This window comes from Pipistrellus hanaki, assembly GCF_964339955.1.
Source record: "Pipistrellus hanaki genome assembly, chromosome: 1".
Classification (NCBI taxonomy): Eukaryota; Metazoa; Chordata; class Mammalia; order Chiroptera; family Vespertilionidae; genus Pipistrellus; species Pipistrellus hanaki.
In genome coordinates, this window is record NC_140503.1 from 210385621 (window position 1) to 210404417 (window position 18797).

The 18797-nt window shown below is 51.2% G+C and overlaps 1 protein-coding gene and 1 pseudogene across 10 annotated transcripts in view; both read right to left on the reverse strand.

Moving 5' to 3' along the window:
* Nucleotides 1-708: 708 nt before the first annotated feature.
* Nucleotides 709-3693, reverse strand: LOC311619819 (ras-specific guanine nucleotide-releasing factor RalGPS2-like; annotated as a pseudogene). Its single transcript has one exon. The product of its transcript is annotated as a ras-specific guanine nucleotide-releasing factor RalGPS2-like (transcript).
* A 1365-nt stretch (nucleotides 3694-5058) lies between these two features.
* Nucleotides 5059-18797, reverse strand: part of PIGG (phosphatidylinositol glycan anchor biosynthesis class G (EMM blood group)) — a 30172-nt gene continuing 16433 nt past the window's right edge. For 4 of the 9 annotated variants that reach the window (XM_084878097.1, XM_084878093.1, XM_084878096.1 and 1 more), the window contains 4 exons: nucleotides 18302-18493; nucleotides 8345-8654; nucleotides 7486-7729; nucleotides 5059-6149 (listed from right to left, as the gene is read on the reverse strand). In XM_084878097.1, the coding sequence (XP_084734223.1) occupies nucleotides 5923-6149; nucleotides 7486-7729; nucleotides 8345-8654; nucleotides 18302-18493 (973 nt within the window). In that variant the 3' untranslated portion in view covers nucleotides 5059-5922. The remainder of the gene's footprint in view (nucleotides 6150-7485; nucleotides 7730-8344; nucleotides 8655-18301; nucleotides 18494-18797) is intronic. The other 5 variants (XM_084878098.1, XM_084878094.1, XM_084878100.1 and 2 more) reach the window with 3 other exon arrangements.

Genomic DNA, 18797 nt, shown 5'->3' on the forward strand with positions numbered 1-18797 from the left:
TATTTTGGATATTAAATGCATTACTGCATGGAAGAGCCCTCATAAAACTACTTGGTCAACTACTGACTTCATGTTAGGGACCTATACATAATAGTAAGTTTTCAGGAAAACATTTTGCAATAAAGAAAAGTTGTATAAGGAGAGTTCTGATACTTTAAATTCTCAGAATCTCTGAAAGAATAAAAATGTTTAAAAGCTGTCTGTGTTATCTCAACTATCCAAGGCCCCCGCCAGTGATGGGAACAGGACCCTTAAAGTTGTCTCAGGAAACAGCCCTGAGCAGGGAGTAAACAGAGCAGGGTTCACTCCGACAAGATAAGAGAAACAAAATAACAGAGTAAACCTTGCTTTGACAATTCAGTGAAATAGGGGCGAGATTACCAGACAGGACTGTTGACTTAGCGCAAGCCCTGTCATAAAATACATTATTAACGAACCCAGTCTCCCCTTTTAGAATTCCTTTGTTCCCCTCTTCCCCCTCTGTGTGTAACCCCTCCCGACGTATAGTTTTTGCCTATATATACTTGTGAGCTTTTTTGCTCGGGGCTGGACTCCTCTGCTCCTGCGTGAGTTACGAGTTGAGCCCTAGCATGCTAGAATAAAAAGCCTCTTGCTGTTTGCATCAAGTGACGCCTCCTGCGGTTGATTGGGGTCGCCGTTTGTCCCTGGGACAGAGTGAGGGTCTCCCTCTGGGGGTCTTCCATCTCAACCTTTTACCTTTTATCCTTTAAAATTACTTTGTATGCCTTAGAATTAAATGAATACATACATATATGGAATCTCTTTTAAACAAATGTGACCCTGAATCTCATATTGTGCAAAAATAATGAAAATGAATAATAATAAAAAAATAACAACAACTGGCATTGTGCACAATGAACAAGGTAAGGAAAACATCAGTTTATCTCCTTGGTGATAAAAACCACCTGTGACTGGTAGAAGAGAGAAATCAACTAAAGTGAAAAAGTAATGACTATAAAATCTCAAGGAAATTCAGGTTGGGATGCTATCCCTGCCACGAAGATCTGTGGCCCAGCAATGAGTTCACATCGAGTCTAACCTTAAACACAGTTAGAAACAACCATGTCTTCTGGAGCCCATGTGAAAAGTGTCTGGCAGGTGAACACTCGGCCTTTATGCCCCTACAGGAAGTTGTGTTCCCCATACAGTACTAAATCTCCGAAGTTTAGTGTTTAAAAATATCTTTCCTCGTCTAAAACCAAACAAAATCCCTCCCTACGTCCCAAACAAAGTCCCAACAACTCACAGTACAACATTCCTGGTCCCTCCACTCGTGCTGTGAGAACATGAGGCCACAGGCGAACGGAGGGAGGACACACACAGGTTCTGGGAGGCTGCTGGCAGAATGCTGCTTGTCCGACCTTTACACTCCGGTTCAAAACCATTAATACCTTTACACTGTGGTTCAAAACCAGCTCCTCATGTAACCCATTAGAACGACGTGTTTTTTTTTAAAGTCTATCTGAAAAAGGCAAACCCCCCCCTCCAAAATTAATACAAAGTTAAAAGAAATGCAAATGAGCTACGATCTATTCTAAGCACAGCACCACCAGGAGATCACACACACTATTTGGTGTTTGGTGTTGGTTATCCTTGCGTTCTTTTAAGGCAGTGGTTTCCACAGGTCAGTTCAGAGATAAGAAGCGTGGTCCATGGCAGTTTGTTTTGCAACTGCAATTGGTTCTCTGGGAATGTCTCACTTCGTTCCCTGGAATTAGTACTTTTTTGGTTTAGAATCCGGAGGCAAAAGGGAAGCTCGGCTCCCCTGGCACAGGACTGGTCTCTGCTGGCGCTGGTCCACAGGGCCTCGCTCCCTCTGTGGAGCGACAATTCACCTCTCTTCTTTCTTAGGCTTTTACTAAAAAGTCATCAAGTTTGTAGGAACCTGTTGTTTGTTACTTTGGCAGGCAGCACTCAAATGCTTAAACCACAGCATTGCATTCATCCTATTGCCAGCTTGAAACTTGTATGAATTTCCTTTCTGAGTCAGTCAGTAGGAAGAGGTCAGGATGTTCCGGGTCATCAGCGATCATCACCATCCATCCTACCACAGACACATTCTTATTTGATGTGAATTTGAAATGTTTTCTTTCTGTAGCTTTTAGAGATTTGGCAGTATAGTTAAAAAATTGTGTCCCACACAAAGCTGCCCAATATTTTGTCCAAGATGCTACTGTAGGCTTTTTGCCTTCCTTTAACAAAGTTTTTCTCTTGAGAACACCTTGAATAGTAACAGCTCCTGGATATAATTGTACTGCCAAATCTTCTGATTCTGCAGAACTTTCAAAAGCAGGCCATGAGGTCTCTTCACTTAGTTCAGAACCATCGCTGCTACCTATTGATATTCCACTAGACAGAGTAGAACTTTCGGCTTGGCCTCGAGATGGTGCGCGGGGCTCCAAGACGCTATTGTCTAATAGATGTGTTGGCCCTGCATTGGGGAATGTCGCACTCTTAAACTCTGCTGTGTTCATTTTATGAATGAAATTATAACCCAGGCTATGGCATTTCCTATGTCTGTGTGGAATCAGGTTCCGAGGGGATGGCAGTGTGTGTGGTAACCAGGCTCCTTCAGCGGCCACACTTCTTCCACTTTGTGGAGATCCCACTTCAGGGCCTACTAAGTCTTCCCTAGAGGCAGCAGAGCATGGTGTGCTGGTCCCTGGTTCTATCTTTAATGAAAGCTTGCAGTTATCATCTTCCACAAACTTTTGTAGTTCTTCTATATACTGAACAGAGTTCAGATATTTTTGGACATGAGGCAACATGGGGTATCATATGCACAAGACTGCTGTAAATCAGAAGTTATTCAAAGGATGTTATTCATCAAATTTGATCTCTGCTCACTTTCTAGAATGCTGCCAGTTGACGGGTATGCTGAATCAATGTAAGTTAAATCTGACAAATAGATACCTAAATAGGGAATGCAGCTTTAAGCTACTTAGTCTCTGAGTCTTTTGTAGTTTTCTTTACTCATTACATATTCTAATTTTTCAAAGGTAGTTTTGTCTTTCGACTTAGTAACGCCCATGTTTTCGTCAACCTAAAAATTGGAGCGCTTTGTAAGCCAGAAACCACTGCCATGAGTGCATGGAGGTTGTTTAGCTCGTACAGTTTCTTCGCAGTTTTAATATAGTGGCTCAAAACTGCTCTAATTTTTAATGTTTGAGCATGAAGAATCTCTTTAACAACCCAACAGCTTACATGATTAAATCTTCTTGTGAAGGCAACTGTATTTGGTGCAGAACTACCGGTATATTTTTCTTTTATATTCCATCCACAACTTGAAAGCTCATCTGGTTGAATGGCTTTAAATACTGGGACATCCATTAGCGTTATTTGACCTGCATATTCTTCTGGTGTAACCTTAAGAATATCCAACACCACGGCATCAAAGCTTTTCTTCAATTCAGAATCCTTGTCACTTGTGACTCCGAACTGCTTTTCTCCGAAGCGGTAGCAGCAACACTGACACTGCTTGCCTGCCCATTCAGTAGGTCCACGCTTCCCACAACGTCAGTCCTGCTGCTATGTCAACAGCACAGAAGACTGACTGACTGCTTCACGTTGAAGGCCACGAATACATTATCATTCCTGTGCAGCCGTGGCTGTCGCCTCGAGGGATGGGAAGACCCGCTGGCCTCACGCTCCACCGCCAACCCTGCTGCCACCCTGCGGCGAGCGCTCGCTCGGTGACCCAACCATTTAGCGCCCCCTGTGGCACTGGGGGGTAGGGGAGGGAGCGAGGGAGCGGGATCCACCCTGTCCGCAGGGGCTGGGGGAGGAGGGACGTGCTCCTGGGGGGGGAGGGGCTCAAGTCATTATTTCTTTCTTTTTTTTTTTTTTTTTAAATATATTTTATTGATTTTGTACAGAGAGGAAGGGTGAGAGATAGAAAGCTAGAAACATCGATGAGAGAGAGACATCGATCAGCTGCCCCTTGCACACCCCCTACTGGAGATATGCCCGCAACCAAGGTACATGCCCTTGACCAGAATCGAACCCGGGTCCCTTCAGTCCCCAAGCCAACGCTCTATCCATTGAGCCAAACTGGTCTCGGCTTTTTTTTTGAGGAACTACCAAACTATTTCCCAAAGCATGTGTGCCATTTTATATCCCTACCCAACAGACAAAGCAGCATCAGGGGAGATGTTTTTTTTGTTTTTTTTTAATTATTAAAAATATATTTTATTGATTTTTACAGAGAGGAAGGGAGAGAGATAGAGAGCTAGAAACGTCGATGAGAGAGAAACATCGACCAGCTGCCTCTTGCACCGCCCCCTACTGGGGATGTGCCCGCAACCAACGTACATGCCCCTGACCGGAATCGAACCCGGGACCTTTCAGTTCGCAGACCAACGCTCTACCACTGAGCCAAACTGGTTTCGGCTCAAGTCATTATTTCTTAAAAAGAGGGGGCAGGCTCTGGGGAGGCCAGGAATCGAGGACGGAGAGGGGAGAGAGACCAGGTGGTGGAGGCTGCGAGAACTTGCCCATTCTTTCTAGATCACACCACTCTTCCGAGTCAGAAGTGGGGCCAGACTGAGTCTGTGGGGACCGTGGAGAAGGAGGGCCTGGGGTAGGACTGTGAGGAGGGATAGAAACCCCCCCCCCCCCCCCCCCCCGCATTGTGCCGGGACCTGGTGCACCAGAGGCCTCAAGGAAAGCCCTGTTCTCACCTGAAAGAAGGACCACCTAGTGGTTTGGGTTTGGGGAGGTGGCAGTCATTTCCTTGAAAACCAAGTGGACTGTCGTTGCCAAAACAACTCGGGATGTGCTGATGAGCTGAGTTTTCACAAGAAGTTAAGCACCTGCCCCCTTGCTCCCAGCACTGTGTTCTGATGAGGCTGTGGGGGGTGGAACTGTGGTGCTTGGCTTTGCATCAGGAACCGTGTTGCCACGCTGTTTTCCAGATGAGAGTGTAGTGAGCCACATCTGGGGAGGGTCTCCTCAGAGCACAACGGCCAATGCAGCCCAGGCCGGTCACGGTGTGGTTTCAGACTGCACAGCACAACTAAGCTTCCTTTTCAAAGTAACTTTATTTTGGAAAAGTTTAAATCTCACAAGAAGTTGTAAAAAAGTATAGTGACCCTCGTCCCACACTAGCTTCCCCTGTGGCATTTACAGCTACAGGGCTGCCGACACCAGCGTGAAGCTCAGTGCACACACTCGCTGCTTTGTCTCCGGTGCGCCTTCCAGTCTCAGCATAGCATGGACACAGAACACCCACAGCGACACCGACAGGCCACACCCTCCTGTCCAGCCCAGGCTGCGCCCGCACCGCATACAGCTCAGCAGGCTGAGCGCAGAGCCCAGCTGTCCCCACCTGAGCCAGACAGGAGATTTGCAAAGATATAAGATAATGCCACTCTTCTTGCTAATTTTTGTGTGTGGAAAATAGTCATTTTTCTTAAAAATATATTAGAGTTTATATCTTTATTTTTAAATGAATAAATTGTTTTGAAATGTCTGTTTTAATTTTCAGTGCCATCAGTGCTGACAGCTGTGACCCCATGAAGCCGAGCTCCGGGGCCCTAAGATGGGAAGGGCCGACCTCTGAAGGCCGCACACACAACACCCGCTCTGGCAACCTTTTGAGCACCACGTAAACACACAGGGCTGGTCATGGCCTAACTTATTCAGGAGCAATTAAAAGTCCAGCAGCTTCTGTAGTGATTGTCTGTCTCCAGGGGACTATGACTCATATTCAAACTAAGTATTTTAAAGTGACCTTTTATTAAGCCACTTACTACTGAATTCAACTAAAAGTATAGTCGTCCAAGCAATTGAAGCTATTCACTTACATTGTAGAATTCTCCTCTTCTTTTCAGAATAATCTTGCACTTACACCTACTTTTACTAATCAAATCCATGAAGTAAACAGGAGGCTTTAACAACGTGCTATTCTCCCAGTGTCTGCCTTGGTGCCGGCCCGGCCCACGGCGGCGAAGCACAGGCAGAGGGCGGCTGTGACGAGCAGGTGCATGCCCTCGTAGAGGAGCTTCGGGGAGAACACGCTCCAGATGAACAGGTGGTAGCGCAGGGCGGTGGCCAGGACGATGTAGGCGGACACCGGGACGGAGCGGAGCAGCGCGTAGCAGAAGCAGGCCCGCCCCAGCGCCGGATCGCTGCAGGGGAAGGGAAACGGGTTAGCGCACTGTGCCCCGTCCCAGTGCTCTGTCACTGACATTTGTATTTTGAAAACGTGGAGGTAAAGCTTGCTCCTGGGCCTGGTCAGTCTGGTGGGCAGAGGCGACTGAGGAGATGGGGCTGCAGCAGACACCTCCTGTCACGCTACTTCACGCCCCATTTTGCAAAAGTATCTATTTAAAAACGACAGGCACGCACTGCTATCCCCTCACGTGTATGCTAACCTATAAACTAGGAAAAGATAACCGCACAAGAGTAGGGTCAACTATATGCCAACAAACTGAACAATCTGTAAGAAACAGATAAACTCCTAGAAACGCACCATCTTCCAAGTCTGAGCGAAGAAGAAAGAATCTGAAAAGAATGATAACTACTCATGAAATCAAAGCAGGAATAAAAAAAACTCCCCGCAAACAAAAACCCTGGGCCGATGACTTCACGGATACATTTAACAGAACACTTAAAGAATTATTAACATGAATTCCTCTTAAACTGTTTCCAAACATTCAAGAGGAAGGAAGGCTTCCATGCTCGTGTTCCGTGGCCAGCATCATCCTCGTTAAAACCAGACAGAGACTCTGAGAGAGAAAACCATGGGTCCGGCAAGCTGATCAACACCGATGCAGAAATCCTCAACAAAATGCTACCAAATTGAGCCCAGCAAGATCACACACCATGACAAGGGCTAAACAGAACCTGGAAAGGGAGGCCGGCCACATGGTCTAGGACAGAGGTGGTGACGAGAGCACAGCGGGCAGTCAGTCTCTCGGTAAAGGGCGCTGGAACCTGCACAGATGTGCAGAAAGTGAAGCCAGGCCACCAACTCACACCACACAGAAGTAGCAACTCAAAACGGTCACAGCCCTGAACGCCAGAGCCTGAGTGTCAGCGCATGCTGCCTCACTCTACGCTCTGACACCGAGGCCCCACGTGCTCCCCTGGCAGCTGTGATCCCTGCTGCCCCGCATCCATCCCCACCCCAACCCTAGCCCTGCCCCTGGCCTTGCTCTGTGAGGCCACCTGACTCCAGTGCTCTGGCTCTGGGGTAACCAGTTCACTCTCATGGCCGCTCCGACCTGAGCTCCTGCAGCAAGGCTTTGTACACACACCCCGGGTCCCACTGGGGATCCAGCCATCAGGAAGGGGATCCCCAGGGAGCTCGTCACCTCCAGGAGCCACGGCACCAACAAGGAAGGAGAACTGGGAGAAGCTTGGTTGATAGGTGGGCCTTGGCCCATCCCTGGCCCTCGCCTGGGGAGTGGGTCCTTCTCAGCCATGGGAATAGGGGCTTCCACAGTCATATTCCAGGCTCACCCCTCCTGTCACCCTGGCAAAGGGAGCTGCGCACTTGAGGGGCATGGCCAGACTGCTGAGGGACAGAGGAGGAGCTGCACCTGCTTGGCTCCCAACTCAGGAAGTTCACCAAGTGGCTGGCCCACAGCACGGGCCCCGCATACGTCGCGAATGCCGTCAGGAACATGGCCGGGCCCTCCACGTAGGTGCTCAGGCCCACGAAGCCCGCCGAGATGTCCACCGTGGCGATGTTGTTGGAGTTCCCCTGGAACGATATGGCCGCGCTCACAACACGGCCATGTGACTATGAGGAGCCAGGAGCCACGGCCGCCCGCCTCTCCGTCTGTCCCGCTGACCCCATGTGTCACAGAGACTCAGGACACACTTCCAAAGGCGGCGAGGAGCAAGTGCCAGGTCTGAGCGTGGGGAGACTCTACAGACGGAAGTCTCTGGTGAGCTGCAGCAAGCTCTGCCTTTCCTCAGATCTCTCTACCTCACAGACACATGGTACACCCTCCCCCAGGACCCTGGCTAAGGGCTGCGTGGGGCCACTGGAGGTCACGCGGCCCAGGGGCCATTGCTGGAGGCTGAGGGTGGATGCTGGGCCCTGGGAATCAATGACTGAGGGTACAGGCGAGCAGGATGGCCACGAGAGCACAGCCACCACCTCAGCAGATGCAGCTGTGCAGACGGTCCGGCAGCAGCCGTGCCTCGCGCAACTGCTGCGTCATGCCTACCGACACGCATACGGCAGGAGCAGCACCCCCCTCCCCCCCACCTAACTGCTCTTTCGCCGACTAACACTGACACTTGCAAAGGACAACTACAAGGTACATGACACAAAGTTATTGGTGTGCCCACAGAGATAACGAAAACCTACCTGGAAATAGAAGAACGCCTGGCCAAACCAATAGTGCATGACGGTGACCTCAGCCGCCCCGTGCCGCAGGGGCCTCCAGAGGAACCTGGCCATCAGAGTCTGGGTCAGGAGGCTGCCCAGCAGGACAGGAAGGTTATGTGGCCTGAAGAGCAGGGCTGCCAGGAGCACCAGTGCACTGTGCACGTCCCACAGACCGACAGTCTTGGCCGGGACGTCTGCCGTGAGGACTTGAGACTTAAGCACCTGTTTGATGCCCGTGAACAGAATGCCAAGGACAAACACGTACACAAAACGCGCTTCAATGATGCCCCTAAGGAAAAGCAAAGCAAGTTAGCACGTATTTCCCCACAGAGACCGAGCGACCACTCAGCTAACAGGCCCCAGCCCCACCTGCCGGGTGCCCCGTGCCCCATGGAAGCACCCGGGACCCCTCGTGTGTGCCCTCCTCTGATGCAGGTGGCATACAGGAACCTTCCTCCTCTTGTCCAAGGAGGACCTGGTACAGCTCTGCCAGGAACAGCCACGAGCTCACAAGCACAGACACACACCTGCACGTGTCTGCACATACAATGATTTTGTCCATACCGTCTGTTGTTGTGGGCAAGTTAATCAGGACTTCTGATGCTCAACCGTGATACTTGCAAACGAAGAGAGACGGCACCTGCACCCACAGAGCTGTCCTGGGAGCTGAGAGAGGGACTCACGCCCAGTGTTTGCCAGGTGCCTGCTGTGAACTGAGTATTTCTGCACGTCACCGACAGCTGTCTGCAGAGGATGCTCTCTGTGACAACATGCCAGAGAGCTTCATCGTGTGGAACACACACTCCTACAACACAGTTAACTAAACTCCATACCTGGCCCTACCCTCTGCAGCCCCACCCACACTGTTGCAGCAGCTCTTTCGTATGAATAAGTCTGTCCCGGCTCAGGTTTCAGACCGAGAACCAACAAATGATCTTCACGGCCACAGAAGCGAGTACAGGCAGCCGCCACTCTCCTGCGTGACCTGCAGCTCTCCTGGGGCCGCCATTTTGAAATGGCAAAGGTCACCCTTCCTTTTCCCTTTAAATTAGCCAACCGTGCAAGACGGGGAGCCTACGTTCTCCCATTGAGAGTGAGGGACAGATGAGGTGTGTCAGCAATAAAAGCCCGAGTGGACGCCTGCTCCCAGCCCCCAAGCACACGCCCCTCCTGCAGGAGGAAAGGTACGGCCTTGCTGTCTGGCTCCCGAATGTCCTTGGTGTTCGGCCAGGACCCCCGTTTTAGGGGATCGCCTTCTTTCTTACGAGACTTTTTAAAAATCTCTCAGACAAGCAGCAGCTGGTGTCAGCATACCCCATAACTATCAATAGGAGGCCCAAGACCCAGCCTTAGCACCAGCCTACCTTGCTTCACAGCTTGCCCTCAGCTGGCATTTCCAAGCCCAATACAAGTAACAGTCATACACAGATAGCTCTGTAGCTCCTGCAGGGCGGCTCCAGGCAGTGGAGCTGACTTTGTACCATCCGGTACACCTGGCGGACAGCTTCAGACCACAGGTTACAACCGTACACATCCACAAGTGACACAGTCCGGGGCAGACTCAGTGAGCACCAAAGCCCCACTGAAGCAAGTCCTCCCCATAGGGGTGTCTTCTGCACAGCAGCTCTCCCACGGTAGTCACAGCTGGTCCTCACAGCAAAATGGCCTGAAGGCCAACTCCTCCCAGTGATGCCAATAGCAATCAAGGCTCAACTACAGCAACTAGATATAGAATTCAAATTAATGGTTACAAGGATGCTCAATGAGAGCTTTAAGGGACTTAGTGAAAATGTGAAAGACATGCAAAAGGACCAGTCAGAAATTAAGCACACACTAACTGAAATACAGAATAATTTATAGGGACTCAATAAGAGAGTAGAGGAGCCTGACCATCAAATCAACAATTTGGAATACCAGGAAGCAAAAAACACCCAATCAGAAAAGCAAAAAGCACCCAAAAATATGAAGATAGCCTAAGAAGCCTCTGGGACAACTTAAAATTTACCAGTACTTGTGTTATGGGGGTGCCAGAAGGAGAGCAAGACATTGAAAATCTATTTGAAAAATAGTAATGGAAAACTTCCCTACCTGGTGAAAGAAACAGACTTACAAGTCCAAAAAAGTGCAGAGAGTCCCAAACAAGAGGAACCCAAAGAGGACTACACCAAGACACATCACAATTACAATGCCAAGGGCTAAAGACAAATAGAGAATCTTAAAAGCAACAAAAGAAAAGCAGTTAGTTACTGACAAGGGAGCACCCATACGGCTGTCAGCTGATTTATCAACAGAAACTATGCAGACCAGAAGGAGTGGCAAAGTGATGAAAAGTGATGAAAAGCCAGGACTACAACCAAGATTATTCTACCCAGCAAAGTAATCATTTAGAAATGAAGGTCAGATAAAAAGCTTCACAGACAAGAAAAAGCTAAAGGAATTCATCACCATCAAATTGGTGGAGGAGCAGGAGGAGAAAGAAAGTAAAAAAGAAGAAAAGAAAGACAGAGAAGAGGAAGCAAGATGGCAGCCTAGGTAAGCACCTAAGCTGCCGCCTCAAACAACAATTTAAAAAACAACAACTAAAATCAGAACAGACTTCAGCCAAAACTACAGGAGAGCTGGTGGAGTGGGAAATCTACAACGAGAAAGAAGGAGAGAGGCTCACGGATCAGACTGGGAGCTGCAAAGCGCTGAGGTAGGGAGACGCTCGCGCACGCAGAGAGGGAGTGCGGCCGAATGCCTGGCTGGCGGGAGGGGAGGAACTCCCGCTTGCACTGAACCCTTTCAGACTGTACTGAATCCCAATCCCAGCCGAAACCTCGTGGACCGAGGCTCATACGGGTGGAGCCTGGACTGTAGAGAAAGGCACCCAGAGACTCAGAGACTGGGAGGCGGGGGCGGGGGTGGGGAGCCAGGAGCCGCAGTGGGCAGGGTCTACAGTAGCGAGCATGAGTGAGTATGCGCAGAGGTCTGACCGTGGGGTTTGCCGCAGCCTCTCCACAGCGGAAGGAGTCAGAAGCTCCAGACCACAGAGACCCAACCCAGTTCAGGCGAGCCCCTGGGGCTCCCACGCTCTTGCCTGGGGACTCTGGACAGTCAGGAGGAAACTCAGGCAAGCGCACAAGGCAGGGCTGATGAGAAGCCAAGACTCAGCTCAGCCCTGAGACTCCGTCCTATCCAAGCTGAGCACAGAGGCTTATGCAATTTTGCAAGTCTGATCCTATAAGACTGTCTCCAATACAGAAGGTATTCCAGAGTAAACACAGCTGATACCCACATCCAATTGGCCTGAAGGTCAATTCCTCCCAGGGATACCAACAACAATAAAGACTTAACTACAACAAGGCTGTACACGCAGTCCACAAAGGGGAGCACCAAGAGTGTCTACCTCAGGTAACTGAGGAGGCTGACCCACTAGGCCATATAGGACACCAAACACACAAAGCCATCCTACCAACTCTGGGAAGCAGCAAAAATGCCGAGACAAGGAAATTTTAAACAAAAGAGATGAAGGATACAGAGTTCAAAACCACGGTTTAAAGGTTATGCAAGAATATCCTAGAAAAGGCTGATAAGTTTCATGAGACCCAACTAAAAATTATACATAAACTGACTGAAATGGAAAATATTATGCAGAGATCCAACAGCAGAATGGAGGAACACAAGAATCAGAGTCAAAAGACACTCCTCTGGAGAAGCAAGAAGAAAAGAGAATCCAGAAAGTTGAAGATAGTGTAAGGAGCCTCTGGGACAACTTCAAGGTTACCAACATCAGAATTATGGGAGTGCCAGAAGAAGAGAGAGTGCAAAATACTGAAAACATACTTGAAGAAATAATATCAGAAAACTTCCCCCACCTGGTGAAAGAAATAGACTTACAAGAACAGGAAGTCCATAGAACTCCAAACAAGAGGAATCCAAAGAGGAGCACTCCAAGACACATAATTAAAATGCCGAGGGCAAAAGACAAAAAGAGGATCTTACAAGCAGCAAGAGAAAAGCAGTTGGTTACCTATAAGGGAGCACCCATACGACTATCAGCTGATTTCTCAACAGAAACTATGCAGGCCAGAGGGAGTGGCAAGAAATGCAAGAACCTACAACCAAGATTACTGTATCCAGCAAAGTTATCATTCAGAATTGAAGGGCAGATAAAGAGCTTCAGAGATAAGAAAAAGTTAAAGGAGTTTATCACCACCAATCCAGTATTATATGAAATGCTGAAAGGTATTATTTAAGAAGAGGAAGAAGATCAAGTGAATTAAAAACCTGAGGAACAGAATAAACTGGTAAATATAATAGAATCAGGGGCAAAGAAAGGGAGTGGATTGATAATTATCAGAGGGAAAGGGGTGTGTGGGTGCAGAAAGAGACTGGACTAAAATCCTACAACCTATGGATGAGGACAATGGCGGGGGTGTGGGGGGGTGGGGGGTGGAGAGGTAAGGGCAGAGGGTGGGGCGGGAACCGGGTAGAAGGGAGCTATGTGTGTGTGTGTGTGTGTGTGTGGGGGGGGAATGGAGAAGGAGAAACAATTGTAATAATCTGAGCAATAAAGATTAAAAAAAAAAAAAAAGAAAGAGCCGAAACCTGCTCGGCTCAGTGGATAGAGCATCGGCCTGCAGACTGAAGAGTCCCAGGTTCAATTCCGGTCAGAGGCATTTACCTTGGTTGTGGGCACATCCCCAGTACGGGGTGTGCAGGAGGCAGCTGATCAATGATTCTCTCTCATTGATGTTTCTCTCTATCCCTCTCTCTTCCTCTCTGTAAAAAAATCAATAAAATAGAAAATATAATAATAAAATGGCAAAAAAATAAATATCAACAATTAAATCTAAAAATAAAAATAAAAGAACAATATAATGAACAAAATAAACTGATGAATAAAATAGAATGTGCGGCATGGAAACATGGACGAATGAAAACAGACTGACGAATCTCGGGAGGAGAGGCAGGAAAAGATTAACCAAAGATATTCATATTAGAGGCTTGATGCAAAAGTCCTGAGGGGGGTGAGGGGGACCGGGATGCGGGGGGAAGTCCTGAGGGGGGTGAGGGGGACCGGGATGCGGGGGGAAGTCCTGAGGGGGTGAGGGGGACCGGGATGCGGGGGGAAGTCCTGAGGGGGTGAGGGGGACCGGGATGCGGGGGGAAGTCCTGAGGGAGTGAGGGGGACCGGGATGCGGGGGGAAATCCTGAGGGGGTGAGGGGGACCGGGATGTGGGGGGAAATCCTGAGGGGGGTGAGGGGGACCGGGATGCGGGGGGAAGTCCTGAGGGGGGTGAGGGGGACCGGGATGCGGGGGGAAGTCCTGAGGGGGGTGAGGGGGACCGGGATGCGGGGGGAAGTCCTGAGGGGGGTGAGGGGGACCGGGATGCGGGGGGAAATCCTGAGGGGGGTGAGGGGGACCGGGATGCGGGGGGAAGTCCTGAGGGGGGTGAGGGGGACCGGGATGCGGGGGGAAGTCCTGAGGGGAGTGAGGGGGACCGGGGATCCGTTCTGCTGATGTTCAAGTCTCAGGAACCACCTGGTGGCTGCTTTCACATCCTTTCCTCCTGGCAGAAGTTCACTCACCATCAGGGCGCACCTCCTGCATTGAACATCTGCCCTTTGGTGGTCAGTGTGTGTGTCATAGCAACAGTCGCTTTAGGCTTTTATAGAGGTCTGGTGCACAAAATTCATGCATGGATAGGGTCCCTAGTCCTGGCTGGCAATCAGGGCCTTTTTGGCTACTGGGCCAGGGCCTCCCTTCCCTGGCTGCCAGCTGGGGTTTTCCTTCATTCTGCGCCACCCCCTGGTGGTTAGCACACGTCATAGCGAGCAATCAAACTCATGGCCTCCCAGTAGAACTCCCGAAGGGACACTTTGCGACTTAATAGATACACATCACCTATGGATACAGACAAGAAGGTGGTGAAAGTCTTAGGTGGGACGGGACCAAGTGGAAGGGGTTATGGGGGGCGGGGGTGAGGGAGATACCTGTAATACTTTTTTTTTTTTTAAATATATTTTATTGATTTTTTACAGAGAGGAAGGGAGAGAGAGAGAGAGCTAGAAATGTTGATGAGAGAGAAACATCGACCAGCTGCCTCTTGCCAGGGATGTGCCCGCAACCAATGTACATGCCCTTGACCGGAATCGAACCTGGGACCTTTCAGTCCGCAGACTGATGCTCTACCGCTGAGCCAAACTGGTTTCAGCTGTACCTGTAATACTCTTAACAATAAAGGTTTAAAAAAATGTCATACAATTTTGTCGTTCATAATTTTTATCTTTACCTTTTTCTTCTTTCTCTTTTTAAAAAATACCTTTCAGGCCGAAACCGGTTTGGCTCAGTGGATAGAGCATCGGCCTGCGGACTGAAAGGTCTCAGGTTCGATTCCGGTCAAGGGCATGTACCTTGGTTGTGGGCACATCCCCAGTAGGGGGTGTGCAAGAGGCAGCTGATTGATGATTCTCTCTCATCAATGTTTCTGACTCTCTATCCCTCTCTCTTCCTCTCTGTGAAAAATCAATAAAATATATTAAAAAAAAAAAATACCTTTCAGGGATAACCCAGGGGAGAGGATCCAAGATGGCTGCTCAGGTAGACACCTAGCCGCAGCAGCACACAACAATTTCAATGGAATACAACTAAAATGTAGAGTGGACATTGCCCAGAGCTACAGGTAGTCGACTGACTGAAAATTCTACGACAAGAAGGAAAGAGAAAACCAGAAGGAAAATCAGAGGAGCTGAAAAATCCTAAGGTACGGAGACATGCTGTGCGCACGCATGCGCGCGTGGAGAGGACGCAGCAGGAGAGGAGGAGAGGGCTGGGTGTCTGCCTGGCGTTCCCTAGCAGGAAGGAAATAAAAACCCCGGCCTGGGCTGAACCCCCGAACCGGCAGCGCTGAGCCCCAGTTATGGGCCAGACCCTGGGGACCCAGGCTCGGGCAGGGGGAGACGGGGCTGAGGCAGAATCCCAGGGGAGCAGCGAAAAGCAGGGCCCCCTTGCGCACATTGCTCGCAGAGGACGGAATGTTGACTCTGATGCTGGATTGCCCTAGCCGGAAGAAACAAAGCCTCCGGCGGTGCTGAGCCCCACTCCTGACCGCCCCAAACTCCAGTTCTGGGCCAATCCCTGGGGACCCAAGCTCAAGCAGAGGGAGACGGGGCTGTGAGGTGGAGTCCTGGGAGAGCGGCGAAAGGCCGAGCCCCCGGAGTCGCGCACATTGCTCGCAAAGGAAGGAATGTTGACTCTGATGCGGGATTGCACTGGAGGGAAGGAAACAGGAGCCCCGGCCAGCTCAGGCAGGGGGAGACAGGGATGTGTGGCGGAATCCCAGGGGAGCGGCAAAAAGCGGAGCACCCAGAGTCGCGCACATTGCGCACGCAGACGCGCACATTGCCTACAGAGGACAGAATGTTGACTCTGATGCTGTATTGCCCTGGCGGGAAGAAACAAAATTTCCGGCGGTACTCCCGACTGCCCTGAACTCCAGCTCTAGGCCAATCCCTGGGGACCCAGGCTCAAGCAGAGGGAGACGGGGCTGTGAGGTGGAGTCCTGGGGGAGCAGCAAAAAGCGGAGCCCCCGGAGTTGCACACATTGCGCGCAGAGGACAGTCTGTTGACTCTGATGATAGACTCCCCTAGCGGGAAGGAGAAAAAAAGCTCCAGACTGGAGGAACGCGACGAGGAGCAGGAGCCCCTGCTGGACATTGGCCAGCCAGGCGCCAGCAAGGAGCAGGGCGACGGGGCACCCAGGGGGGGGTACCCCCGAGCCTTCGACCACTGAGCACGGGCAATGGAGCCGAGGCCGGGGGCTGCTTCCTGGGCGGCGGTGCCGACCCCGGCAACAGGCTGAAGTAGTGCAGGAGCCTGCGGAGAACAAAGGGGTGCCACAGGCCAACCTGCTGAGCTTCCAGGACAAGGAGGAAGAAACCGAAGAAGTTCTCAATGTGAAGAAATCAAGGGAGAGCAAAAGATAATAAAATTACTTAAGAAAGAACACAAAGAAGATCTTGAAAAATCAAAGACTAAGTCAGAACTCAACTCAGCAGCCAACATTGCAACATAAATGCGTTTTTAAAATTAAAATAAAAATAAAAAAGGACAGAATGATGGAACGGCGGCGGCCAGGCCTAAAGTGGCCAGGCCTAAAGTGGCCAGGCACAAGGCAGTGGCAGCCGGGCCCGGAGCAGCAACAGCCAGGCCCCAGAGCAGCAGGAGGCAGAACCAGAGCAACAACAGCCAGCACTGGAGCAGCCAGACCTGGGGCAGTGGCAGCCAGGCTTGAGGCAGAGGCGGCCAAGCCCAGGGTGGCCAGTCCAGGAACACCCAGACTCGGAGTGGCCGGGCCCAGAGAAGCCGGGCCCAGAGCAGCTGAGTCAGGAGCAGCCAGGCCCAGAACAGCAGTAGCCAAGCCTGGAGCATCTAGGCCGGGAGCGGCCAGGCTCGGAGCAGCCGGGCCCGAGGCAGCCGGGCCCAGAGCAGCCGGGTCGGGTGCGGCCAGGCCCGGAGCAGCAGCTGCCAGGCTGGGAGCGGCCAGGTCCGGAGCAGCTGGGCCCGGAGCAGCTGGCCCCAGAGCAGCCGGGTTGGGTTTGGCCAGGCCCGGAGCAGCAGCAGCCAAGCCTGGAGCAACCAGGTCGGGAGCGGCGGTGGCCAGACCCGGAGCAGCTGGTTGTGAACGGACCAGAGCAACAGAGGCCAGGCCCGGAGCAGCCAGGCCCGGAACAGCTCGCTCCTCGCCTGCCCCCGCCCCAAGGCTGCCTCTCAGACATGGCTGGAAACTTTTGCGGGAACTTGAGGGTCTGCTGAATCAAGTGATGAAGGCTTAGATCTGGATGTGTTGAGTTAGTATAGGGCTGGGGTGTTGATCTGTGAGTGTCTTGGGTGGGGCCTGGATGAGGCTGGTTGACCTATTTGGAAATGTCTTTTGTGTGAAATGTATTATTGGGCATGTGGAGGTATTATTGATATGAGAAAATGCTAAGTAACTGATTTACTATCTGAAAAGGGATTTACTATCGGGGAAAGGGAGGGAGGAAGAGACTGAACATAAACTGCACCTATGGATGAGGACAATGGGGGATGGGGAGGGGGCGGAGGGTGGGGTGGGATCCTGGTGGAGGGGGGAAGAAATGAGGAACCTTTGTAATAATATGAATAAAGACTGATTTAAAAAAAAAAATAAAAAATAAAAATAAAATGTAGTTTTTAAGAAGAAAAGCAGTTCAGCACTAGTGAAATGGAGGCCAGTGCCATCGGTGAGGTCACATGAATGTGAGCAGCGATGCCCCTGCCTCACAAGCTCAGGCCACAAAGGGACAGCAGCAGGCAGCAGATGCCGGGGCTGTGAGCCCAGAACAAGCCTCCTCGCTCACTCAGAGGCTCAGGTGCCCCCGTGCCTGGCCCTGCCGCCTCCCCCGGAGCAGCACCAGCGCCAGCGCCTTGGCGAGCAGAGTGCCCCTCGCCTCGGGCCTCCTCGCTGCTCAAGAGGATGCCTGGGCCGGAGGGTCCGCACGTTTCCAGCCGTCCTGGCCAATGCCCACCAGCCTCCAGGAGACAGCAGCTGCCTGACCCACGGCGTGTCTACAGGCTCAGCGGCACTAAGCTCCTTAGGGCCCCCAAAGACCTGGTGAGTTAGCTTTCTGCCACATTTCCCAGCCGCAGGGCAACACCCATTCTCTTGTCTATCTCAGCGACCAAGCAACACTGAGTCCTTGAGACTCCTGGTTTTTAAAAAAGATGATCCTCAAACACCTCACAGCCGAGCTACCGTGTCTCCCACCAGGACAAGGGCAGTGGTCAGTTCACTGAGCATGCTCAATCAGGCCCCAGGATCTGTCGGTGAAACCACTTCACCAACAACAAACTCCAGCGTCCTAAAGGCAGAAGGCAGGTGTCCCTTCACAACCAGAGACCTTAAATGAGCCCCAGGCCGCGCACACTACCTGGAAAGGTCCGTGCTGTCTTGTTGCCATGGGGACAGCAGGTGGCCAGTGGCTGTTCTGTAGCAGTAGACTCCCAACAGGCCAAGCACCAGGGCCCCCTTGGACAGTGGGGAGCACCGGCTCTGAACCAGCGCGAAGATGGCGAGGAGGGAGAGGGCGGAGAGGATGGAGAGTTCGGCTTGGTGTTCAGAGCTGAAAGGGAAGGAAAGACCAGGAATTACCCACAAGTGCAGCTCGCGAGGCTTGGGTCTCTGCTGAGTGGCTTCCTAAGACAGCTAAAAATGGCTGACTTTCCTGAAAAGCATGGAAGACTATGGTTGGTGACTGAAAAGCAGACTGAGGCGCTCACGATGTACACTGAAGGGCTGCTGCCCCGCTTCTCGTGCACAGCAGTCCACCCCCGTCATGTCCCTCTGGGCCACATGTTCCCTGCAGTGGGGAGCTGCTGGGCAGACCCTGTGCTTCCCAGGGTGCATCCCGCTCCGGGAATCACGCA